At 28.0% G+C, this 26975-nt stretch overlaps 4 protein-coding genes and 1 non-coding gene across 5 annotated transcripts in view; 3 read left to right on the top strand and 2 right to left on the bottom strand.

Moving 5' to 3' along the window:
* Positions 1 to 247: 247 nt before the first annotated feature.
* On the bottom strand, positions 248 to 7347 carry LOC105366226 (syntaxin-1B). Its single transcript, XM_011504591.1, has 7 exons — positions 6414 to 7347; positions 6011 to 6104; positions 5824 to 5949; positions 813 to 1010; positions 659 to 732; positions 457 to 594; positions 248 to 394 (listed from the first exon to the last, which is right to left on the bottom strand). Exons 1-7 carry the CDS (start codon positions 6450 to 6452, stop codon positions 248 to 250), a joined length of 816 nt encoding a protein of 271 aa, XP_011502893.1. The 5' UTR covers positions 6453 to 7347.
* Positions 1246 to 5591, top strand: LOC105366175 (condensin-2 complex subunit D3). The gene is made up of 2 exons (XM_011504509.1): positions 1246 to 4867; positions 5030 to 5591. The coding sequence occupies exons 1-2, from the start codon at positions 1344 to 1346 to the stop codon at positions 5451 to 5453; spliced, it is 3948 nt and encodes a 1315-aa protein (XP_011502811.1). The 5' UTR covers positions 1246 to 1343; the 3' UTR covers positions 5454 to 5591.
* Positions 7348 to 8510: 1163 nt separating the features above from the next.
* LOC105366174 (ankyrin repeat domain-containing protein 29) lies at positions 8511 to 20193 on the bottom strand. The gene is made up of 8 exons (XM_011504508.1): positions 19885 to 20193; positions 17531 to 17641; positions 15990 to 16088; positions 11314 to 11412; positions 10871 to 10969; positions 9630 to 9827; positions 8991 to 9086; positions 8511 to 8756 (listed from the first exon to the last, which is right to left on the bottom strand). The coding sequence occupies exons 1-8, from the start codon at positions 19894 to 19896 to the stop codon at positions 8559 to 8561; spliced, it is 912 nt and encodes a 303-aa protein (XP_011502810.1). The 5' UTR covers positions 19897 to 20193; the 3' UTR covers positions 8511 to 8558.
* Positions 20194 to 23739: 3546 nt separating this feature from the next.
* The window catches only part of S6KL (ribosomal protein S6 kinase like), an 80284-nt gene continuing 77048 nt past the window's right edge, over positions 23740 to 26975 (top strand). The window contains exons 1-7 of the mRNA XM_011504590.1: positions 23740 to 23750; positions 23834 to 23920; positions 23977 to 24244; positions 24338 to 24422; positions 24510 to 24617; positions 24950 to 25108; positions 25197 to 25285. Of these exons, the coding sequence (XP_011502892.1) occupies positions 23740 to 23750; positions 23834 to 23920; positions 23977 to 24244; positions 24338 to 24422; positions 24510 to 24617; positions 24950 to 25108; positions 25197 to 25285 (807 nt within the window). The remainder of the gene's footprint in view (positions 23751 to 23833; positions 23921 to 23976; positions 24245 to 24337; positions 24423 to 24509; positions 24618 to 24949; positions 25109 to 25196; positions 25286 to 26975) is intronic.
* TRNAW-CCA (transfer RNA tryptophan (anticodon CCA)) lies at positions 25484 to 25555 on the top strand. Its single transcript has one exon. It is a non-coding gene; the product is annotated as a tRNA-Trp (tRNA).

Genomic DNA, 26975 nt, shown 5'->3' with positions numbered 1-26975 from the left:
TTAATTAAATTAAAATAAGGTAAATTATTGATTATACATTTATATATATATATATATACACTTTTTAAAAAATTTTAATAGAATTATATAAAATAAATTAACATCAATTTATTATTGTGTTTTCATATTTTTATATAAAATTTGATTTATGAACAAATTATCAGTAAAAAAATTAATAAAACAATTATACACATAACTAAAATTACTTTTATTTTCCTCTGAAATTAAAATATTTATGATCAAAATATTATTTTAAAAATTGCACAAAAACTTTAGTTATTACCTTTTTCAATAATTTCGTCTTTTTATTTGCTTTATGAATACGTTCACGCCCATTATCAATATCATCAGTAGCTTTACTTGCAAAATACTCGACACAATTTAATTGTTCACCCTAAGAAATTAAGTAGTTAAATACCTAAGGATTCAATTTTTAATGATTTTAATAATTCTTACCTGTTTTTCAACTACAAATGCCATTTCAAGAAAAATATCTCTAACTTCGACAATAGATTTTTCTAGTTTTTCAAGTTCATTATGTCTTATTTGTATATCTGATAATTGTTGTTGAACTAACTTAGTTTCTACTAAAATCTTGAATAAAAATACGTCAATCTTATAACGAAAAATTAAATGCTCCTTACCAAAAAATACTTACATTATCGACAAATAAACTAGTTTCAGGAGAGTCAAGCATATCTTCCAATTCTTGGCTTGTAATCTGTCTTCTTACTATATATAAAAATTATAATCTATTAAATGAAATGTTATTTGTTAATATCTTATATTAATTAAGGTAATTGTTTTATTACATAAATGTCTCTGTTGGTGCAGAAGTAATGAACATTTATCTTGATATCGTAATAAATTTGCATTGTAATCTTGCATAGTTTCTGAATACATTTTAAACATTGTTGTATATTGTAAAACTTTAATTCTGCTATAAGCTGGTCCTTCTCGTGCAATATTAAAAGTAATATCTTCGATATTAATAATATCTTTTCCTAATTCTAGAAATGAAAATATAATTTTATTAAAGAATGTCAATGTGATCATTATAATAATTATTATAATTATTTATAGCAAATAATGTACATAACAGTTAATACAAATATATTTCTTGAATGAATACAAATTTTGAAGAATCAGTAATGCCAAATTGAAAACTTTCATAATACTATTAACGCGACACATTTTGATTAGTAACATCACCATCTTGTTTGTTTATCTAACGATCTTTAAAAAATAAAGGTTATGTTTACTTAAAGTAAGTCGTCACGCGTTATAGATCATAGTATCGCATGCGATCAAAATGTTTGAGATGACTTGACAAAGAATATATAATGGATCCCCTGCAAATATTTGAAAATTTTAAATTAGATACATTAGATGAAAAGTGGAGTGATGAAGTGTGGCAAAAAGAATTTATGTCTTTTCCCGAGCCTCCAGCTGATTATTCTATTTTATTGGGAAGTGAAGACATGGAAGCATATTTGAAAGAGGCTTATAGTGCTGTAAAAAACTGGATTTTACACAATACAATTAAAGATAATGTTAATGATCAAGATAGAGTTGAAGTTTCGTGGCAAACTTTTATCGCTTTAAATATTAATATAAGAGGATTACTTGCTATTCTAGGATATCTTATAAAAACAGGTCAGAATGTAGGAGCAGATGAAGATTCTCGCCAAGCATGTCTATCATCTACTAGTTTATATTTTACACTTTTGAGTATTCCCGGTAGTAGTACATTTCACGTTTTTCATCCAAATTTGTACCAATGGGCAATTGAAACATTAAAATTAAGTGAACTATTAGTAGTACATAAAAAGAACCATAGAATTAATGACTTGGAAAGCTTATATGCTAATGATCAAAATGAAGGTATATTGCAAAGTGAAAAAATTACTTTAGTAAAAGGTTTAAATAGTATTTTATTTGATTTAATTACAATGTTGAAAACATTTTATATGAAATACCAAGTAAGATCATTAGAAATAACTGTATTATGCTTAGTTGAAGTAACAAAATTAGAAACTGAAGTCAATCATTTTCAAACTTATCACAATAAAATGATGATAAAGGCTTCTAAAACTTCTTTATCCTTTAATGCTTATGTAGCTTTACAAGATCTTTGCGATACAAGACATGGAGGTATAGAAGATACTATCCGATTGATAATGAAATATTTGATGCCTCATTTTTATCCAAATTATTTAGATTTACCATCAAAGGCAGCTAATATAGTTTGGGAGACAATAATATATTTTTTAAAAAAATTATTAATTTCAAAAGGATCATATGCAGAATTGGGGATGAAAACATTAATACAACATTTATTAGTAAAATGTCCTGATCGAGCAGAAGCTAGACAAAAGCAAGCAACAGTTATTTCAAAATTAATTAGTATATGTGAAGGAGATACTTTTCTTAAATCTATAGAAAACTTAATTAAGTTTGCTCATCATAACAGAATACCATACAGAATATTTGCTCAAGAAGTTATTGGAAAACTATTGTTAGAAATGCCTATCAATGAATCGGATGATGAAACTCATATTAGAGAAAAAACTAAGTTAATATTAATTGCTACTACTCTCAGTCGCTGTATTGATTTTTCAAGTATGGTGAGAGGAAAAGCAATGTCAATAATTGAATCAATTGTTAATAGTAAAGTTTTTACAGTCAAGGACTTTTTAAATACGTTAGAACAAGACAAACCATTCCCAACAGAAACAATTCTTTTACGAGGTCTTATAACTGATCTTAATCCTTTTCCTGGATCTGAAACTTTTAATTCAGTTTTATTAGATAGAATAAAAGATGAACGAGCATTAGTGAGACGTAGTGCAACACATTTATTTGAAAATTTAGTAATGAACTTTCCAGTTCTCTTACATAGTGTGGCACCTATTATCAGTCAACACTGTAGAGATCCTACATTAATTGTTCGTCGAGATGCAATTCATGTATTAGCTAGTCTTTTACAAAGTAATCCATTTGATGAAAAAGTAATACATGAATATGTAAGAGCTGTCTTACCTCGGATATTTGATGTTGAAACTAAAGTTCAAGAAAAAGTTTTAGAATCATTACAGAATTTAGTTTTAAACAGGATAAAATCATTTAATGTAAAAGTTAATGATGAGATAGATCGTCTACCATGGAAAATTATAAGAAAAATAGCAGAGGAAAAAATGAGAAAAAACTTATCAAAAGTCTGTGATAATTGGGTAAAAAATGGTGTTATTACCAATTTTTTAATTAATAGAATACAATCTCATGTAGGAACAGAAAATGATACAGAAGTATGGATATTACTCTCATCTTTATCAGAACATGTAGATCTCAAAAATATGAAAAAATATTTTGAAAATTATAAAGAAATACTTGAAAGTAATGATTTTGTCACTACCTTAAAACTAGAAGTTTTACGATATATGTGGCAGACTATGGGTAAAGAGTATTTGGAAAATCTTTATGCATATCTTTATAAAAGTCTTTGTAATTTTGACATTGGTCTGGAAAGTATAAGTATGTGCATAGATATTTTAGGTGGAATTACAAAATACTTACATACATCTACCGGAGACGAAGTCATGCATTCACATGTAATTGATTTGATTAGATTATCTGAAGCCCAAATCGAACAATTAACAGAAGAAGATGAACACATTGAAGAGGAAACAATTAACATATACTTAAAAGCTATGAGTATTTTAGGTCATGCTTCCCTATTATGTTCTGAAAGTGTGTCAGAATCTACCTTGCACATTATTCAAAGTTTACTATTGGATTGTGATTCAATTAAAACTCCTATAAGTTGTATAGAAAGATTTAAAGCTGCTGGTATAGTGTTATTAGGACAGCAAGCAATGAGAGATCGAGAAATTGCTGAGCAAATAATGCCGATTCTGGGACGGCTAATGTGTAGAAGTAACACATCTGAATCTTTAGTGCAAGCTGCTATCAGAGTAAATGCTGTAAAAGCCTTAGCTGATCTTTGTGTTAGATTTACTGCCTTAGTGGAACCTTATTTACCAGACATGTGCATAAGTATGAAAGATGCAAATGTTATGGTTAGAGAAGCGATAGTTGTGATATTTGTACAGCTACTGCTTGAAGATTATATTAAAGTGAAAGGTGCATTTTTCTATCACATATTAACAATGCTTTCTGATAATGATGAGACAATAAGAGAGTTAACAGTTTTCCTTATTAAAGAACGATTATTAGTAAAGAATAAGACATTAATATCTCAATCTTTTGTAAGAAGTTTATTTCATTATAATAATTGTAAAACAAGACATACATTTAATGATAGAAAAATAAGAAAAAAAGAAAGGGATGCTTTAACATTACCTGGTCAAAAAAATGAAGCAAAACGATGGATGATTTATGATTTCATGTTAGAGCATCTTGATCCACCAAATAAACTCAAAATTTTAATTAAATTAAATTCAGAAATTTTAGAAGGAATATGTGAAAAATCTATAGATATAAAACATACAGAAGGTGCTTGTGTTCTTAAGGATGTTATTTATATTATTTCGAACGATCGAATGCAGGCTTCTTTTGGCAGTAAAATGCAAGATGAAGATTATCAAGATGAAAATACTGCTGTTCTTGAAAATCCATCTGGTAATGCAATTAATGTTATAATAGAAGGAACGAAAAAATTCAAATTTAAAGTTATGTTACAAACTTTAATAAAACTTAGACAATTTCTTACTAATTGTAAGTCTCCACTATTAGTTGATGTTTCAAAATTTCTTATAAAAATCATATCTGAATTTAATAAAGATCAAGTAGCAGAAATATTTGATGAACATCCTGAACTCAAAATCGAAATTGATCAAGATATTAGGTGTGTTTCATTTAATTGAATATTGTTCTTTTATCTAAATTTTCTATTTTTACTCTTTGGATAATTTTAGAAAAGTATTTTGTTGATAATAATTTATTTGCAAGTTTATTGTTTTCAATATTTATGTATTTATCCATGTAATTGTTTATTTATTTGTTTTAGTACGTGTCGAAAAAGATCTGAAGCAGATGATTCTGGCTCACTTGAGAAACATGTGTCTGTAGATAAAGATGTAACTGAAGAAAATGAAAATTATCCTCTAAAGAAAAGAGACTTAAATGCTAATGTATCTACAAAAAATAACTTTAAAAAACATAAATCTAGTGCTACTACTTCAAAGAAACTTCAAGATATACAACTAACTACTCTACCAAGAATAGTTCTACGTAGATTATCCACTTTAACTTATCCAGGTATAAAGGAATGGAAAAGCCCTCCAAGAGAAACTACAATTTCTCCAAATTCAAATGCTGAACCATCCAGTAGTGGAATAACAGTTAGCTCAAAGAGTTCAATACAAAATATTAATTCATCTTCTGATGTGTTAGAACCAGAGTCAACTAATAAGCCAAAACCAAATAACTAAATTCTTGGAGGGATCTTATAATGTACAAAATGTAAGAACATAAGTGTTGGGTGCCCAATACTTAAACTTCTGAAGAAAATGCTGGAAAATTTTCTTTGATTCCCTTTTTAATTTTATCTTGACAGTTTACAAAATATAATTATATACAATTTGTAAATAGTATAATATTTTTACTAAATTTTGCACTCCTACATAATTATATTTACTGTTTGAAGTAAATTTATGTTAACAATTTAGTCATTTTGAGAATTTTATATTGACGGCTGTAAAAATTGTTATAATTGAAAAATTTTATATTAAGATCACTTCCTCTAACCGAGAAATACTAGCAAAGAATTTAATTTATTTTATTAATAAATAAGGCTTTATTTTAATAATAAATATTCTAAAATCAAGTAATCATTGGTTAACTTCAGCTTACCTCTTAGTTTATTAAAGATTTTGTGAGCTAAATGAGTAATGGTAGATGTTCGGATTTCCAATTCTTTCTGAAATTCTGTAAAATTCTTTTTATTAGCATTTTTAAAGCTTTATCTTATAAATATTGTATAACGCACCTTGATTTGTGTGCAAAAGTACATTGTTTTGTATATTTTTTACAATAACAATATTTTCTATCATCGCATCAATCAAACCTCGAGTTTCTTGAACCTGTAAAAATATTGTATTTTATCAGTTTTACTAAATAATATAAATAAGAATTTAATTAAATGTTTGATTATATGAAAATGTGAAATAATTGAGTGAATGTGTATATTCACTTAAAGTCATTTTATTGTATCAAATATACAATGATATATATATATATATATATATATATAAACAGTAGCAGAAAAAATTAATCTTTAAATAAATGTTATTATCTGTTTAGACAGAAGCAAGAATTTAAAGCAAATGAATTATATTTTTATATTAAATATTGCATGAATTGAATGAACTGAATTTATTATTTGTACATACTTCCTCAAGAAGTTCATGCAATTTTTTGCTTTGTTTCATCTGAAACTGGACATTTCTCAAGAAACTATTACTCTTTGTAAGAGAGTTTTTTCGAACCTAGAAAAATCAAAGCAGGCTGTAATTTTTATTTTCGCCTTTAGAAAAATGTAAATAAATTAAAAACTTGAGCATACTGCATAATAATAAACTTACTGCACACAAATCAGGCATACGGTCCCGCGTCATGGTTGTTATTGTATGCTATTATTTCAAGATTAAAAAGCGTCCCAAATACGTAAAGAGCGAAGAAGTTATCTTTCTTATCAGTGCAATGTTGATTATTGATAAAAAAGAAATCATTATTGGTCGTACGTAACATGTAACATTAGGCGCGGGCGCTCGTTTTAATTTTAATTTTTCACAGGATGATTATACAAAAAAATTTTATTCACTTCTGTGGTACTTATTTGGCGCTCATATAACTCTCTTAACCAGCGAATTTATTCCTCTGACACACATTCTCGTGAATGTCTAGAGCGCAGCAATTCATTTGTGATGAGTATTTGTATCTGAAATAAAAAAGGAAGCAACCACTTAACAAACTAGATACAAAGGCGAACTTAAGCGTCTTAAACAGCGAAGATTTTTTTACTAATCAAAGATATATTTTCGTATAAATTATAAATGTTTCTTTTCACTTGATACTTTGAATTGTGCTATTCCTTGCTAACAATGTCAAAAAGAGATTAAGATCTTTACTAGTGCCTGTGTTTAAAGGTAAATTCCAATTACTGATAAACTATACAAAGATATATGTGTATGATAATGTATGAGAATATATAAAAATTTACGCATACCTAGAATAGTGCGTAATTTAATATTTTAATTTAAAAGCGATTTATTGTGTTACTATGTTTGTATGAATGACTTTAATATGTTTTTTAAATTATTTGGAAAAAACTAAAATATTAAATTGATATAAAATATATATCGTGGTTTTTCATTTTGTTTAATACATTGTGTGAAATTTATAATAAAAAATAAGAAGGAAAGTACAAGGAAACAAAATGCACACCTGTATGTACTTCATCGGGATTTAAGGCCGATAAGTATTCGAGCAGATCTGTGATATTTTGAAGAGCAAATAATATTGCATTTTAGCAATGTACATATTAATATAATATATATAACTTAAAAGATGGTTTCATAATGTTAAATAAAAGATTTTAATTTTATCAGTACTTTGTATAATTTTATTACTCCTTATTAAATCATTGTAAATACTTATAATTTTATATTTAACAATAAGAAGCTAATTTAATTTACATGTTTTGTATTACGACGAGAATACGCTTTTATAATGTTCTGTATTGCTTAAAATAATAGTCTTAACAAATATATTTATCGTGCAAATAAAAATTAATTTTTATAATATGATTAATAAAATAAAAATAATAGACTTTAATTATTTAAATGTAAAATATAAATACAATAAAAATAATAGACTTTCATTGTTTAAACGTAAAATATAAATACAAAATTCATATATTTCTATGTTTCACTATCTTTTTCGGTACAATGATAATTCGAAATCACGGTAAGACAAATCAATCAGTCTTATAGAATTTTAATATATCTTAAAATGAATTGGACGCATTAAGACTGATGATTAAAATAAATAAGTTAATTTTATTCCATAAATAATTGTGTATAAAACTTGTATCGAAACTTTTTAGCAAAAAATTTTACTTGATTGTCCAATTAGTAACGGTACTAATATAAAACAATAATTGACTAATTTATAGAAAATTATTCAAATTACTAACTACTTTCTGAAATAAAGGATTTTTTAATGCGCGACTGTATATGTACAGTAGAAAAATCCATTTAAAGGGATGTGTTTTGTATAATTCTCAAAAATATTTATATAAGTTTCACAATAAATTGCAATACTATGTCGGCGATTTGCATACTACACAATTTATTATTTACTTTATTTAACAGCTTATTATTTCATCTAATAAACGTATCTCATTATATGTAAGAAGTAGTATTACAAAATTTTTTCTAAACGCTACAAAGTAGGACAGCACATATTATTGGAATTAAAAATCGTGAGGGTTAAAAGAATTTATTTATTTTGCCATGAACTCTAAAAATTTCGTTTTAACAGATTACTGTCCTTAACCTGATTTTTTCCTTAAGATAATTGGCAACTTGATTCTGTGAGTGTCTAATAGCTATTTGGAGCGGTGTGAGTCCTTCCTGATTGGCCAATAAAGGATCAGCGCCTGCACCGACAAGTTGACGTGCAATCGTCATATGACCCATTAAGGCTGCTGCGTGAAGAGCACTTTCTCCATTCTGAAAGAAAAATGAAGATCGATATCCTTATTAACGGAATTATATAAGCAGATAGTGCAAAGTCATGAAATGAAACTATTTCTATTACTACTACTACTACTACTACTACTACTACTACTACTACTACTAATTAATATTAAGGATACAAGACTTTTTGAGAACTTAAATGAATAATGTCAATAAGGTATAAGATATCTTTCAAAAATTTATTAAAGCTCTTAAGATGTTACTCACAGAAAGAATTCCAAGATTTGGACGATACTTAAGTATTTCACCGATAACTGCTGTGTGGCCTTTGTGAGCGGCTTTGAATAGAGGTGTTGCGCCATCCTAAGAATAAATAAAGTTTATGTTATCTTATTAACGAGTTATATTTCTAAACGTGATTATTCTATGATTCATGTTGAAAAAAAGAAGAGAAAAGATCGAAGACAGCTACTTTATTAATTCGCAAATGAAATAAAAATCGATGGATATTACCGCCTTTCTATACCTTTTTAAGTTACATTAAATTTTTTCCTTAAAAATCAATAATATTGCCAAATAAAATAAAAATTAAAATAAAAATAAATTTTTTGTGTTTTGTTTTTGTGTTTTATTCATATACATATCAGCATGCAATTAAATTTAAATGAAAATAATGAAGTACTGACGAGACAGATGTAAACCACTTATTTAGGTACCGTTGAACGGTGATCATAAAGTCACTCGTGAAGGAGCGGTTATAAGCACAGAAGCTCGTGTCGTCAAAAATGGAGCACTATAATTATTAACGGATGTATCAATCGTTCTCGTTAAAGTGTAAAATTCGCGAACAGTTAAACGGGAGAAAAGGTTAAGCAAAAAATTCTAAAAATATGTCGGGCTGCTTACGTGTCTTTTAGAATCGACTTTCGCACCGGCTTTGAGGAGCCTTCTGACTACGTGATCGTGACCCATTTGCGCTGCGATCCATAGAGGCGTCGCACCATCCGTCCTGGCAGCCTCTGCTTTCGCTCCGTGTCCTAACAGCACCTCCAGGATGCGCACGTGTCCATTTTGCGCGGCTATGAATAGCGCCGTCGCCCCGTCCTACGCAATGTAGTTTTCGGTTTTAATGCCGCTAAGGGCTGGTGTGTTAGGCTCAGGATCGTCCATAAATGAATATTACCGGCTGATTACTTTAAGCTCAACGAAGCTCTAGAACTAGACCGTTTGCAAGTAAGTATTTAACGTCCAAAGAGCAAAATTATATTAGCAATCGATCATTCGTGGTAAATAATGATTTTGATTCGACTGTCAACGAACTTGAAATGTGTTGTTTGGCTAATCCAAAGCCAGACTTCATTTTAACGGGATTCCAATAATACTCTTTCATTAAATGAGACCAGTGTCTGTCATTGGAAATTAATGTTCAATATTGAAATTTTTAATCGTACATTAACATTTATTACCAAGAAATTATTATAATTCGAGCAAATGTCCAGAATTCAGTGATTATTAAGAATTACAATACTTTTGCAAAATAAGGCTGTAAAATTTTGCATATAAAACTCCTTTTTATTTATTATTATTCGTTTTATGTATTGTTTTAATACTTCTACAATGAAATAGAATTTGACATAACTGAGATGTTAAATAGGCGAGGCTTTTTAATAATGTAAATCTTACAAATTCAGTAAAAATATAGTAATATAAAAAAATTGGCAATAATAATGTAAAATTAATAAACTAAATTTAACGAAATAATAAATCAATATCTTAGGAGAAATGCATGAAACTATTTGTATCTGGCAAATTGTTAATTTAATTTTGTTCTGATTACAATTTTGACAACAGTGATATTATTTCACGAATTTGGTTTTCGCAAAGTAACAACTTTCTTTTATATCTTCGCTCCACTAAATTAGTAACTTTATTCGCATGATTCTAATTATACCTGTAAGTTCCGAGTTCGTGAATAATTTTAATGTGTTTTGCGTGTTAATAGTACTGGCAAACTGTACTTGAACATGCTATTAGATCGCCTCCTTCTTCTACATAATAATTTTATCCTTAATGATGGCTCAATTGTTTTCTTTTTGACACTTTATTTCTTAGTAAATCCTTTAATGTTAGTTATAGCAAATGTATACCTTCATATGCGCGTTTACATTAGCTCCTTTGTTGATCAATCCCTCAACCACGTCAAGATGCCCATATTGACATGCAACGAAAAGTGGAGTGCCACCATCCTAGAATCGTAAATCATTCATTGATTAATTAATTTTATAGGATATATAACTTTAGCACTCTTTTTAACCATTTAAATTCACGATGTGCTAATAACATAAGTATTCATATAGGTATTAATTAGCTTGTCACATTTTTGTGAATCAAATTTCACAATAATAATAAAGGAAATGTTAACGATACATATATATATATATATATATATATATATATATACGTATGAAAATGTTGTCTACCAAATCATAATATCGACACCTGATAATATGTCAATTTTTAAAAATAAGAGTTAAAAGCCAAACATTCATAATTAACAGTTGCACGGCTTAACGATTAACGAACGACTTACAATGCTGCAGGAATCAACAGTAGCACCGTGTTCAATTAAAGTAATAGTGATGTCGAAGTAGCCTCCTTGTGCCGAGAAAAATAATGCCGTGGTACTTGTCTGTAAATATAAAATTTCTTGTTCCATGATTCATTGGATGTTTCAATGTTTGCAGGGAATTATTTCATTATATAAAAATCTAAAAATAATTATCATGTAAATATCATATCAGAACAGTTCTTATTAAATTAAGATATTAAATCTATAACGATTTGGTCTATTTTACGTAATTACGATTTTATTTCATGCAGATGAGTGTAAATTCGATTTTGAAATGCACATATGTTTAAAGTATGGATAATGAATTAATCTTTAAATTTACATAAGTGTATACGTGTGTGCATGTGAAAGACAATTATGGGTACGTCGACCTATCTTTCTCGTGTTGTAACAAAATTAATGCAACCAGTTCTTGATAGAGTACATTTAGGAGTGTATTATTGCTGAAATTCAATATTGAATCCACTTACGCTTGCAATTTTACTAAAAAAATTCTTGCCATATTAATTTTTTTTTTGGAGGTAGATAATCACTCCTAATATGAGAAATATCAAATTGACTGGATTATTTTATAACTTTTAATTTTTATAATTATTTAACCGAATAATTTTTAATTTTCCGTATGCTCCAAAGATTAAGTACGCAAGTCACATTATAAAGTAGTGCTTTCTCTTTGAGCAACTAAAAGTATTCTATATCATTTATGTGTTTTAAGAATATTGATGTTTTTATCGATTTCAAAAATTCATAATTTTTCTCAATTTTTATTTAATTTAGTACTTATTTGCCTATTAACAAACACAATAAAATTTACATATTGACAATGGCCGTACACTAAAATACTAGACATTTTTATAGAAAATCAATTTAAAATAGAAAATCATATTTTTAATTAAATAAATTGATTCTTAATTATAATAGATGTTATAACATTACAGCAATATACTATTAATATTAAATATGAACGAAGTGAAATTCAGTTTTTATATATTACTTTCTGAATTGAAGAGCTTTTGCATTACCTTTTTATATTTCATCGATTCCTTATTTTCACAAGATTATACGGTTCGCAAATTATGTGAGGCCAAAGAGTTACAATACCTATCTATTACAGATACCACAAAAATTCTAAAATCACAGAAAATCCTCATTCTGCATCGCTGAGTGAAATTTATTTTAAAATAGATTGGAAAATAATAATAAAAAGTACCCTGTCATTTAAGAGATGGTTATTAAAAATAAGCTTATGATATTTTTACGTTTTAAATGTTTGTGCATTAATAAATATGTTAACTTTTAATGTAATCAAGCATTTAGCAGTTATATTGGATATCGCGAGAATAGTAATTTTCTATAGGACTAAAGTGAGCTTTACTTGGTCTTAAATCTTCAAGTTGTGATGTATTAGCTTTCTCATGTATTGTCAAATAATTTAGTTAATATATAGAATTTATATTGTGACATCGTAAGTTTACCTTATAAATGATATTTATAAATATTGATATAAATATTGATGAATTTTATAAAATTCTAAATCATATAAATTTTATCAATCACATGTAAGTTAATTATTGAAATAAAAAATTTAAATAAAAATTTATCAAATTTAAAGTTAAAATTACTTTTATTATTAAATTAAATTTTTTATTAAATCCTATTATTTATGTCGCTACTTTTCTATGTTAGTTTTAAAGTCTCATCAAATATTCTAAGTATCTTATATTATAATCACAAATTACTTATTTAAGATCGGATTATTGTATAATACATCAATAGGATATCATTGCATACAAATATATATCTGGAGATAAATACTATGGGTGCAATTTCTTCTGATAATAAATTATGTAATACATAGCACTGATGACTCATTTGTTGAATTATAATATATTTTGACTAATTATCACAGTAAATTCATTAACACAACTTTAATAATAGCTGTCTGAGTTTGTATCAATTCAAACATTCATCAATTCAAACAATCATCAATAACACTAATTCTTATATATTATTGTAAAAAGGTCTTATTAATGCCCCTGAAAAGTAATTTGCTCGGAAATAAGATGAAAATATGCAAATGCGTGGTAGTGTTGAAATACATTCGTTACATTACGTAGGACGAAGAAGAATAAGAATTGTTGTTTCAATAAAACAAGCGACATTACGTAAGAAAACTTTGATACATAACGATTATGCAATTTTTCGATGGGAGGTTAATGTAATTTGATGCCCAGCTTATGACGAACCCCTGAAAAAACTAAGGAAACTGGCAATCCATTTGCAAATGAGATTTCACCAACACTTCAATTGCTTCAATGTGTAAATTACTTTTACATAAGTGAATCTTTTTGTTGCAGCGGAATATGCGAACGTTTTTTTGAAATCTTTCTTAGCATTTACGTGCGCATAAACTTACATTTGCCAAAGCATGCATCCGCGCAGGCATACATTTACATGAGAATTAAAGCTATCGAGCGCTATTTTCGTACTCTACAAACCGGATTTCAGCTCTATTGGAGATCAACATTGATTTTTGCCTCATTGTTTATACTTTTCCACGTTATTTCTAATAAAAGCATACGAAATACTATGCTGAATAATTTCCAGTACATACAAGCGAAGCGTTTGCACATTACTTTTTGCTCAGGCACGCATGAAATTGTATCTGGTCGAATATCATCGAATCATAAGATCAAGTGTTTATATTTTCTAATTTCGTTTCATCCGCGACTACGATTTTTCTACATTGTCCAGCAATTTCCGTGCTATAGGCTTTTGACATTGCACATAAAATTCTGCGCTACCTATTTAAGATATTTATTTAAGATAAGGGATAGATTGAACGACATATTTCAGCTACTCGGCAAAAAAACTAGCTCCCTGTTCCACGAAAGTCACAACCTCTACGAAATTAAATTGGATTCGCAAAGCAATCTAATAGCCAACGTAATAGATTAACATTCGAAAGAGTGATGATCGAGGCAAGGAATAATATCAGGGCTTCGTCATTCAGTCGAACGGTCATAAAGTTCCCCAATAATCGAACTACGACACGAGCCTCGAGATGAGTATGGAAGGCAAAATCGCAGAATTCTCGGGCGCCCGCATAAAATATCTCGTAAAACCTCGTGTGCGCCTCCACATTGATGTGCAATAAAAGCCCCTTGACAATGAAGCCGAAGCCGAGGAGGCGTCGCGCGTGGGCAACGCGGGGGATTTCCGAGGGAGGGGCACTCGGGATGGCGCGCGGAAGCCACCAAGGTCGTTACCCTCTCAGCGCTGCTCTCCTACGAAGCCGTGACTCGTCCACGCCGTGTCTGCACGGCTTTTAGCACTCACCTGGAGCTCCTCGTTCCGAAGGTCCCCGTGAGGAGCGACGGATCCTCGAGTGGCGGCTACGTGCCGTATCAGCCGAGACGCTCCGAGTCTCGACTCTACGCCCGTTTGTTCATGAAATTTCAGCTCGAATCTCTTTGTTCACCGAGCGCGTAACAAGGCCAATGTAGGATTTATTAAGACGATGCCGTCTATTTATGCCGTGAAAGAACTCTCGAGCGAAATCGGAGCATTTTAACCGGCGTGCATTATGAAAATGTCCCATATCAACGAACGTGTGTTGTGTTGTTAATGAATGAACAAAGGACTTACTGTTTCAAGATTTTCTAATGTTCCGTTTACTTGATGTAAGAGGGAGTAGGTATTTCAAATTTTACTTTATAATTTATTGTCAACGTTTACAGCTGGTTAAGAGTCATCGTACGAAGCTACGAAATATTAAGCTGTAAAACTACAAACTGAACGAAATTTATAGTTCGGTTAGCGAGTTATCGTTGCAACAGTTGTTGAAGGTATAATTTATCTACACTACAATTTACGATTTTCATCGTTGTAATTGCTGCATTCACAGTTACAATAAAGCGCTTTACTGTTATCTTTACTGCCAAAGTTTTCTTATACTAAATTTCAGTGTCATATCATCGAAATTCTCCACCGCAATTTTATGCTTTAACGATCCTATACACTTACAAATGCAATAGATTTTAAAATGTAATTTATTGAGTCAATCTCCTTTCACAATAGACTTTCCACTGCATCGTTTTAATTAAACTAGAAGATCCAGATGTATACAAGAATTAGCAATGATTATCAATAAGTTTTAAATCCATCACTAATCTTAAACTCTACGAAATCTAAAAGCCTTTATCGATATTTAATTCTAAACTCTCAACTTGTGGTATTAATTATTATGGTATGATACGAATAGAGTTTTTAAAGCTTTATGATCATTGTAGGCACGTTTCAAGCATAAAAATGGAAACGTTGGTATACGTCCGTATTATCAATCTTTGATAAATAAGTAATGGAACTTATATCGTCGAATTATAGAAAAATAATACGAATTGATCACAACGTTTACTTATGAATAATAATGCTGTTTAATAATTACAGTTATACGTAACTAAACGAAGTTTAGTTAAATTAATTACAATAAAAACAATTATAATACAGCTCATTAAGAAATTTAACGCTTAAAAAATATTTTAAATATCAAAATAATTTTTTACTGTTTTTTAACTTGTTTAATAAAGTGGAAATTAGACTGACATACATTTCTAAATCATTTATCATACTCTTACCAGTCTCTTGGCATTAACATCAGCACCTTGCTGTAATAATTCTGAAACGGCATCATTGTGACCTCCAGCTGCTGCCAAAATCAGTGGTGTTGTTCCATCCTATTATAACAATTATATACTATTATACAAAACGTCATCACGTTTATAAATAATTTGAAACTCAATATTTTCTCACTCAAGTTACACGCTACACGCTTTATGATATTAAAAAAATTAGGCAAAAATTAATGTAATTATTAATTAGGTAGAATTTTTTAAAAATTTTATAAATACCTTCAACGAAGGTGTTTTAATCAGACAATGATTCGATACAATGATCCTTATTTATTAAACTTTTAACTTTTTTTAACATAAATATAATTTATAGAAACAGTAACTGTATATTTCCTATAAAAATTGGACAACATAATTGTTTCCACTTATTTTATTTACATGTTTTATTGCATATTGCTGAGTATATCAAAATTTCAAAATAGTAAATTCTCTTTGTGTTATGATGTTCTTTTTAATTATATTGAGGTTATAAATAGTATTATTATACAATGTTCCTCATCAATTATGTAAGTTAAACGTTGTTTTAATTCTTCCTTATATTAGAAAAAAGCCATTTATTTAACATATTGTTTATCAATCGCTTTTAAATTAAAATATCTATTAAATTTATTTAATTGTATTATTTAACTTTAAATTCAATGTTATGTGAAAAAATATATGACGAGTTCATCCATTTTTTTTATACCCGTTATCAAAATGACATTACGTAATAAAAAATTTGATTTAAAGTTTGCAATTAGCTCTTTATTTCCACAGTTCAGTTGAATAAATTAATGTTAAAAATACCAATAGACATTTAATATAAAGTCGTTTGTATTATAAATTAATTTATAAAAATTATTCATCTTGTTTAAAAAATTAGAAAACATTAAACACTTTAAGTTATATTTACTTACTACACATTTTTATATATTTGTAAAAATCATTTGTAAATTTACTCTTAATACGAAGGCTCAAATTATTGTAAAGTGTGTTCAACTGTATTGTATTCATCCATCGAAAACACATTTAATCAGTAATAACAGAAATCTTGAAAAGGTCTTTCAAAATATACATAATTATACAGGTTTAAAATATGCGTTTCATAAATTATTATATTTTAATTCAATGTGCAAATACATTGTAGCCATTGCAAAAATAATATAAAATTTGCAAATCATTTTGAATATTCATTAATCAAGTATTTTTAATTGAACGATAACGTTTGTGAGAGATAATAATTAACTAAACTATAAAATATAGTTTAAAATATTTTTAATAGATTCTAACAACAATAGGTGATAATCTTTCAAAAATTAGTTTGTTGAGTATTTGCCCTCGATGAAAGTACAACGTAACAAGGGCTTGCTTATGAAAATTTTGATTTAGCTCTTCGCAACAGTATATTCATTGGCTAATTGAACTCGTCGGTTACATAACGCAATGCAGAAATATCGCTTCCGCGCGCGGCTTTTCTTTCAATGGCATTCACATTGCCTCGTGCTCACCTGATCTTTACAGTCGACGTGTACGCGACCCGAGTCCAATAGGACTTGAAGCCGCTTCGCATCGCCTTTCGCCGCTGCCAAATGCAGTTCCACATCCCAGGGCGATTCCTTCTATAATTTAAACAGATGGACATATGTACGCTTACTTGGAACTAAAAATTAATTGTATTAAATGGATAATATATCGATTCTATTCCCATATTATTTCTATCCATATTTTAATATAATTGTTAATTTTATATTTTATTTGATGTTCGATGCTAGTTTCATCTTATTATCGTGATCGTGACGATCGAATTCTATATTCAAATGCGAATTCATTATGTGAAATGAAATTGATTCTAAATTTTTTTAATTTAAAAAAGGAATATAAACATAGTCTTGCTTAAGTAGAGGGTAAAGATTCATTTTGAATAAAATGATATAATAATTACAAAAATGGATTGTACAAAAATAATGAATATTTTACTTTAATAATGATTACTTATTGATGTTGTTATTATAATCTATAAATTATTTTATATATATAATATATTATATAATATTATTTTATATTATATAAAAAATAATTTATCAAAGCTTTTTAATAAATTGTTTAAAGAAGAGGATATATAATTAAATAATTATTCGATATATAAAGGTTACTTTAATTACAATTTAAATCATTATGATTCTATTATCGAATTTATGAATAAATTAGATTTAATTTGTTAGTATTTGATCAATAAAAAATGTAATAATTACACTATTATATAATAACTTGTCCTATATTACAATTGTAATGTATAATTTTTTAACCAAACGGTTAATACAAAAGGTAAAAATAATTTATTTTTAAAACATTATTTTTTTTATAATTTATTTGTTATTTGAATTAATATATGATTATTTTACTTATTTATAAGCTATAAAAAAAGATGTTTATTTTAGTTCAAATAAAATCATATAATAAAATTCTACATTATTAATAATATCAATAGTCTTGGTGAAAAGAATAAGTATAATTTATTCAAAATTAATTGATACTATAGATAATTTTGAAGTAATTGATTTTATTTATATATTATTATGAAATTATTTATTTATTTGATTTCTATGAAATTGCTATATATGTACATATATATGTAGCTATATATATTGCTATAATTTTTAAATTTTTGTAAAGAATCATAGGCATATTCGCTCGTTAAGTCATTTGTTAATAATCATAAAAAATAATATTACACGAAGTATAATATTGCATCAAAGTAGGCTGTACAGTACAATTTTATGATATAGTTAATGTTTATGTTTTTGTTAAGAGTAGATCAAACTTTTTAATTTACTTAAAACTTGCACAATGTACTTCTACATCCATCAAGAGTTTGTTTTTGTTTAATTCATACATTTTAATATTTTAAAATAAAAAAATTACATGCATCAATATTAAAATGTAGCTTACTATATAATTATCCTTACATGATAATAGAATAAATAAAAATGTCTTTCTTATGCTTTGAACTATTTTTTCCCCTAAAATACTACTGCGAAAAATAAATGATATCGCAAATTTTTATACATAATTAGATGAATATATTTATTTAAAAATAAAATAGAAAAAATAGCATCATATAAATAATTTAAAATATCGTTTGATAATTGTTTTTCATCTTATTATGACAAAAATATCGAATGTAGTAATCATTTTCAGTTCTGCTATTTACCTAAGATAATCGAGTTAATAGCTTATCTATTCCGAGAGAGTAGTTGGCATCGCGTCATAGATATCTAAATTACAGCAACGTAATAATATCGAAAAAAGACCTTAATTACCATTGTAAACAGTACGTATCATTAGACATGGCGTGAGTGAATAATAACGTTCACATATTGTAATATTTGTAAAGCATAAGCGAGAAAATGGAAAAACAGACCGAGTTCCGTGAACTGTGACATGCGCTTTGACGAAAATTTTATATCAATGCTTGTAAGATAGTGTTGAGTAAACATGATATCCAATAAGAATTTGAAAATAAAAAATTTCAAGCCAAAATTCAACTTTATAAGTGAACAATCATCAGAAAAGCGCGAAAGCTTCGCGGCGTATGAATGCTATAACGAAGAACGAAGGACGCAATAGAAGGCCGAGGGGCGGCGAATGGGCGAGGGATATTGCGAGGGCACTCAAACCTGCGATGTCCACGTAACATTCGAAATCGCGCGCCCAAGCGTCCCTCGTCCTTTGTCCTTCGTCCTCGCGCACCGGTGCGCCGCGCATGCCGACGGACGGAGATAGCGCAAGAAAGCAGGACGCGCGACCCTCCAAATGTAAACGCGAGCGAGACCGAGCGGCCCGGACTCACAACGGGGCTCACCTTCATGGACATCGCGGCCCCGGAGTGCGGCCGACCACCTCCCGTTTTCCCGACCTCGAGCTCCCCCTGAGAGAGGACGGATCACGTGGGGGCGGGGACCTCTTCGCCGGTGATCAGCTCCGTGGCTGCAGCTCGAGGTACACCCATGCGGCTCGGCCTTGCTCCGAGCGCCGAGTGCCGAGTGTCGAGTACCGTGTGCCGGCCGTCCGCTTTTCTACGGAAGGAGGCACCGGAGGAAGGAGGCACGCCCGCCTCATCGCCAGATGGCAGCATTATGCGCTCGATGCACTACGTACTGCCGTGCGGCTCGACCTCCGGGTTTGGTGTGCGCGCGTGCGTTTCATAATCGGCGATAACTCGCCGCGGAGCTCGCCCCCGCTTCTAGTGGCCTGTCATTTATCGACACCTTTATCCTACCTTCCGGAAAGCTTGGGGTCCCATAGTCAATCTTGGCTCACACAGGGAGGCCAATTTTTCGGTCCGGCTTAAAAAATTGCGGCGTCCTAGGATTTTCAATGGGTTGTACCGTAGTATTCGCACCTGTATTGCTAATGAGCTGGCTGTGTGAATGCAGGTAAAGGTAATGAGGTTACTCCGGAAACATTATCAGTTATGGTGTGTGGCCGTTTCAAGCTCTGTACGGCATTCAATTTATTGCTTTACCCGCTTCTCGTCACTGTCGTCTTCTGATTCTTTGAGACCGTGGATCTACAGCAACGTAATGTTATGGCAAAGAGATTCGAAAACATTTCTGTGCTAAAATTTTAGTACAAAATTTCTTCATCTAAATGACAATTGATTGTAGAAATTAGAAAATCAACACGAGCCCAACGTTTCAGGGCTTGTGCATTTTTCAAAAAGAAATTACGTATACAAATTATAACTTAAAAATTAAAAAATATACGGGCCATAATACGGGCCATAATACAAATTCTTGTAAATTTTAAATACTTTGTTTCTGTAAACTTAAACAAATAAAGGAATTGAAATGAAATCGCTTATCTAAATAAGAATTTGCAAAAACAAAAAAAAAATTCCACAGAGAAAATGAAAATATAGTTTTATAAATGAGATGTAGCTAAATAAAGGTCTAGGATATTGATTAATTTTGTATAAAAAAAAATTTGATAGATTTAGAAATAGAGATTATGTGCATTAACTTTTCAATATAGCAACGTGAATATATAATTAAACCATCTACCTTACAATCTACTTTTAGATAAAATGAATTTATCGATGATATAATTACATTGGATGCGGCAAGTCTCATGTGCACACACGAAGTAAAAAAGTGTTAATGTTCAATTTTTAATTAGAAAACACAAAGCTACAGTGAACTGATAAAATAGTCTAAAAATAGCACTGAATAATACTGGAGAAAAGAATATAAAGATCAAATAATGTAAAGATCAGATAAAAAGATTGCCATACCTTTAATTATTAGACAAATATATGCATAGTAATTACACATTATTATTTATAAATAAATAAGACATAATCTAATTAAAAACTGTTTTTATATCTTACTCCAAGGAAGACATGTATATAAGACATGTTTATATCTTACTCCAAGGAAGACCATTATACTAATAATATCATTTTAATTTATACGGATAATGAACATTGTGATGTTGATTTTTTTGATAAGCACCTTTCCAAAACTCATTTTTTCTTAAAAAAAATTTAAAATTTTTGTACAATGTAACTTATCCATGCACCAACGGTTTTAAAAGCAGGATAAAGATGATTGGATGAATTTAATAGAAATTTAAAGAATATAAATTTTGAAATAACAATTTTTACCAAAATGAGCTAATTAAACTTTTAAACAAGTATTAATTTAACAATAATTATCATTGAAATATATTTAATGCAAATATGCTTTGTTACTTAGAAATGTGATTCAAATAGCAGCTTAGCATACTTTCCAACAAAATAATACAATAAATTCTCTAATTTTCATAGTTTGTTTTGAATATTTTTTACATTGTACTATACAAAATTTATAATACATCTATGTTAATTTTAATAAAAGTGTATATTTTTTTATTGTAGATGCAAGCTTAATCTGTAACTGTATGACGAGCTTTCATACACAATCAACTGAAAGTGATTTTGTGATTATATGTATTTAAATTAAAATTAATTAAGCCAAACTTGTTTATAGTTAAGTTATTAATATTCAATTGATGTTTATTTATGGGTAATTTATACATGTCCATAAATTTTAATTATTTTAAGATATTTATAACGTTTTGTTTAGTCCTGTTTAAGAATACATTTTAGATATTATTATCTGTAAAATAAAATATATTTCAATAGTTTGCATTATACTTACTACAAATGAACTTAAGTAATTGTATAAGAACCTTAAAAGATATTAATATTGAAATGAAAGAATGGATGGGAAATAATAATTAATAAAAGTATGTTTGTTCGACAGTATTTGATCTATTTGGAATTATTAATGCAAAAATTTATGAAGACAATTAAAATAAACTAATGAAATTAAAATTAAATTACATTTTTAATTTAAGTCAAGCATTCGTGTAAGAAAATTTTTTAGTAAACTAAATAAAGTTACCATACTAAAATCCATAATAATAATAATAATAATAATAATAATAATAATAATAATAATAATAATAATAATAACTCGAAGAAGTTTATTTAAATCTTCACGAACATGATTTAGTATCATTAATTTAATATTAGCATATAGTGTAATTATATAATAGCGAAATTATATAAAAATTCCACTGATAAAGACTTGTTTATACTAAAATGAAGGAACGTGAAAGATCAGTACGATTAATCAGATTTTATGTGAATTATAACTCGTATATTGCACTAATTTTCAAAATTACTTATAAACACGACTCTTGTATTATCGACATGTAGTTTTACATCAATGTTTTTTATCTTTGACAAAAAATGATCTTAATTAGTATTATTAAATAAATATAATTGTAATGATATAAATATAACTCAATATAACAATATAATAAAATCTTATACAAAATTACATATAATTAATTGTAATTTAAACTTAATTTATCACGTCGTGAATTTGAAAACAATGATTAACGAAAAATCTAAGTACTATTAATTATAAATCTTAATATTATAATTACTAAAGAAGTTATTTTATCTTTTTTTTTTTTTAGTATCTTTACATTAAGTTTATATATTTAATAAGTATGGCTATGACGACAATTTACACATAGCGCGTATTTTATTAGTCATTGATCATTACCGATCGTCGGTAGTGGCAACAATGTCAGATAGTTCTTGAAACTTACACTAAATATTGATGAAAGGACCTTGGGCGGCATTTTAAAGTTATTGTTAAGAAATTAGTATGTTTACGTGACTGGGTTTTATTAACTTGAGCAGTAAATTTAAAGGTTGTCCATTCAATGCCGTTTTTCTTTTCATAAATTATAGTGAAAAATAATTGGCATATATATATATAATTAATTAAATAGTTCATGAGCCAAGTAGTTGGATTAAAAGGATTTTAAGATTAAATACAGATTTTATAAAATAAAAATCTAGATTTAAAAAATTTAGTATTTACCTGTAGGTATTATGTGTTTACTTACAAAAATTAACCTACCAATATATTATTTTTAAATATATATATTTCTAGAATTATAAATAATTATTCTTCAAAAGGTATCAGATTTTCCTTTTTTGAAATTTTGACATTGAGAAATTTCCACCTGTTGCTAAGTATGCTAATAATACTATACTATGCTATAAGTTGCTAATAATACTATATCTAGTTTCTCATTATTTAAGATCGAATGGGAAATTGTAATACAAAGAAATATCATTATTCTCATAGACGATATGCTAGTCAGGTAAAAGTATTCTTATAATATTTCTAACCTTGTAATGTCTGTATTTATTAAAAATTAAAACGTTATTTTATTCTATAGTACAGCCTAAGCGATATTATTGGAAGACAACCTGTTAGACCTAGAACTTCATCAGAAGAACTAAGACCCTGGTCTCGATTTTCTCGTAGAAGGTATAATCTATACATGTTTTATTAATTTGCTTATCACATATTATAAATAATTTTAGCTGGAGCGAAAGTACATTGAATGATCCACTTAATTTATCAAAAACTGCATGGCCTGTCCCAAGATTTGAAGCTATTTTTTTACCTGAATTCCAAGTTAGGGAAGTGCCATTAAAAAATGACTATATTTTCATTAATATTATTTCTAAAGGAGCCTATGGTAGAGTTTATAAAGTACAAAAAAGGGAAACAAAAGAAATTTTTGCTTTAAAAATAATTAGTAAGGCCAAAATAGTAGCTGAAAATGCAATTCAACAAGCAAAACAAGAAGTGAGATTTTTTAATTTTTATCAATGTATTAAATATTGACTGATAATACATAATTGCATATTTATATATAATCTTTTATCAATAATGTTTTAGGTCTCGATACAAAAAGCCATTGGACATCATACTTTCATTGCTGATTCACCATTTCAGTGGCAAGGAAGAAAAACACTGTATATATGTAAGTAAAAATTAATTTATAAAATTCAAAAACTTTTTTAAAGCCAGACACACATTTCTGCAATAAAATTTATTTACTGTTTATTAGTAACTCAATTCATTGGTGGTGGTGAATTGTTTTCTCTAGTCGAAGAATATGGATGTCTATCGGAAGATGTAGTCAGAATATATGTTGGTGAAATTGCTCTCGCCTTAGGTAAATACTCAATGGAGTTATACAATGTCAGCTTATAGCAAACAAACTTGATTTATTTAAAATCACTTTTCACTCATCACAAAAATACATGTTTAGATCTTTAAACTTTTCTTTAATAATAATGAAAGTATATTTATGTAGAAGTGAATAAAATTTCAATTAATATTATGAATAAATATATGGCTGTTTGATTCGAAATATGATAAATATTTACCTTTATCATATAAATTAAGAAAATACTACAATTTTTATAATAAATTACTAATTTTTAGTTACTTAATATTTTCGCATAATTAGAAAATGTATTTTAATTCAATTTTATTTTCTCTTAGATTTTTTATACAATGCAGGAATCATTCATAGAGATCTGAAAGCATCAAATATTTTACTTGATAATGAGGGACATGCGATGCTAATAGACTTTGGTTTAGCTAAATGGCTTCGACCCTTACAAAAAACAGGAACTCTCTGTGGAACATTTGAATATATGGGTAATATATTTAAAAGTTTTTTCTTTTGGAAATATATTTATAATTGATGTTCATAAAATCTTCATTATAATTGTATCCATTAATAAAGCTCCAGAAATTATTAAGAAACAGTATTATGGTCATGAAGCAGATTGGTGGTCACTGGGTGTATTATCCAGCTTTCTTCTTATAAACGAGGTTTGTTATTTTCTATTTCATTAATTTTTATATTACTAATTTATATAATATTTATAATTTATAACATGTATCAATTAGTGAAAATTAAAAAAAAAGTAATTTAAACGGTTATGAATGAACTATAATATATATATATATATATATATATAAATATTTATCGCATAAGTATAATATATGTTTGAAAAATGGCGACCAATAGACTCCGTGGCGCAACGGTAGCGCGTCTGACTCCAGATCAGAAGGTTGCGTGTTCAAATCACGTCGGGGTCATTTGAGTTTTTTTGTAAAACTTTTTTTCTTTAACGAATGTATCCAGTACTTACGTGTTAGTTAAATATATTAGAAATATCATTGTATATGCATATATATGGGGATGTGTATTATGTAGAGTTAGTAGGTTAATAAAAGTGTGTGTGTGATGTTTGTGTGCGTATGGTGGCGGTCGGTGTGCGTTTGCGTGTCGTGCGCGTGTGCGTGTGCGTGCGCGTGTACTTCATCATTGCCCGAAAAATAGTTAAGTAATTGTACAAATAATATTTACTTTTTAATTTCACATCATTGTAATGTTATTATTATTATTATTATTATTATTATTTTGAAAAAAATATATGAGTGTTAAAATCTTGATATTTATAGAAATATTATTAATAGAATTTTGTATCATTTTAAAAAAGTACTTGTAAAAGTAGAAACCTAAAAATTTTTAAATAAGTATAATTATTGATTTATAGCTGACGATAGCTGACTGTAGTCATGATAAAAAGTTCGTAAACTTATGTAGACTAAATATTTTAATATTACTTATAGAACAAAACTTTTTTATCAAGTAAAGCCAAAGAATTGTTGCTACTTACATACATAATATAAAGACTCTTCGTTAAGTAAATTTTATTTCAATATAAAAAATAGTCTGTATTGTTCTTTTATTATTCGTTTATAATTAATTGTTTTTAATATACAAATATTCACAGTCGGTAATAAAGATTTTATAAGAAATGCATGTTTATCGATTGATTTTCGTGTAAAATAACAATGTCTAATAATTTAAGTAGCTTTGTCGGTAAATGGTATATAAATATTATATTTAAACGATAGTATATTGTAATTTTTATTTATATTATCTAGTCATTAATATTACCATCTTCAATATTCTTATTAGATTAATAATCATGAAGCCAAAATTTAATTTTCTTTTTTTTTATCGGAAAGGATTTTTCATATTGTATTTCAACAAAAGAAATTTAAAAAATCACTAAAATTTTTTTTAATTTTGTACAACAAAAAAATATTTTAATTGGACTTGCTATCCAATATAATATTGATATAGCAAGCAGCTATCATGTTGTAATATATTATGCCATTTCTTTTAACATGGAATAACATAAATTTAATAATTATAAGAGTTTTATGAATGTTTATATAAGTAAAAATGAGGCTTTGATTATCTATCAGTATTATTTATGACATACAAAAGTAGAATAAGAATAATAATGGTTGCGTAATTTAAATATGCAAATATCGATGAAAATATTTGAACATCTACGATTCACATTATACATTAATGTTAATACTTGTTCCGAATAATTACTGTCGTATCATTTTCAACAATTCAATTATAATTAATACGATCGAAAATAATCAAAATGTCTATGTTTTGAACGGAAAAAAAGAAAAGTAGACTTCGACCTAT

This window comes from Ceratosolen solmsi, unplaced genomic scaffold, assembly GCF_000503995.2.
Source record: "Ceratosolen solmsi marchali unplaced genomic scaffold, CerSol_1.0 scaffold148, whole genome shotgun sequence".
Lineage (NCBI taxonomy): Eukaryota > Metazoa > Arthropoda > Insecta > Hymenoptera > Agaonidae > Ceratosolen > Ceratosolen solmsi.
Note: the sequence above shows the minus strand (reverse complement) of the source record. Positions and strands in the feature narration are given on the sequence as shown.

Excerpts from the sequence above, each read along its gene's own strand:
- LOC105366174 (XM_011504508.1), bottom strand. Across the intron at positions 16,089-17,530 it reads ACGTCGACTGTAAAGATCAG|GATGGAACAACACCACTGAT; the intron begins GTGAGCACGAGG and ends TTGTTATAATAG. Across the intron at positions 9,828-10,870 it reads ATGTAAACGCGCATATGAAG|GACGGGGCGACGGCGCTATT; the intron begins GTATACATTTGC and ends TACATTGCGTAG.
- LOC105366226 (XM_011504591.1), bottom strand. The coding sequence starts at position 6,452 with ATGAAACAAAGCAAAAAATTGCATGAACTTCTTGAGGAA. Across the intron at positions 1,011-5,823 it reads TTTAGAATATTTATTATTAA|AATTAGGAAAAGATATTATT; the intron begins AATAAAGCCTTA and ends TTTCATTTCTAG. Across the intron at positions 595-658 it reads CTAGTTTATTTGTCGATAAT|ATTTTAGTAGAAACTAAGTT; the intron begins GTAAGTATTTTT and ends TTTTTATTCAAG.
- LOC105366175 (XM_011504509.1), top strand. The coding sequence starts at position 1,344 with ATGGATCCCCTGCAAATATTTGAAAATTTTAAATTAGATACATTAGAT. Across the intron at positions 4,868-5,029 it reads GAAATTGATCAAGATATTAG|TACGTGTCGAAAAAGATCTG; the intron begins GTGTGTTTCATT and ends TATTTGTTTTAG.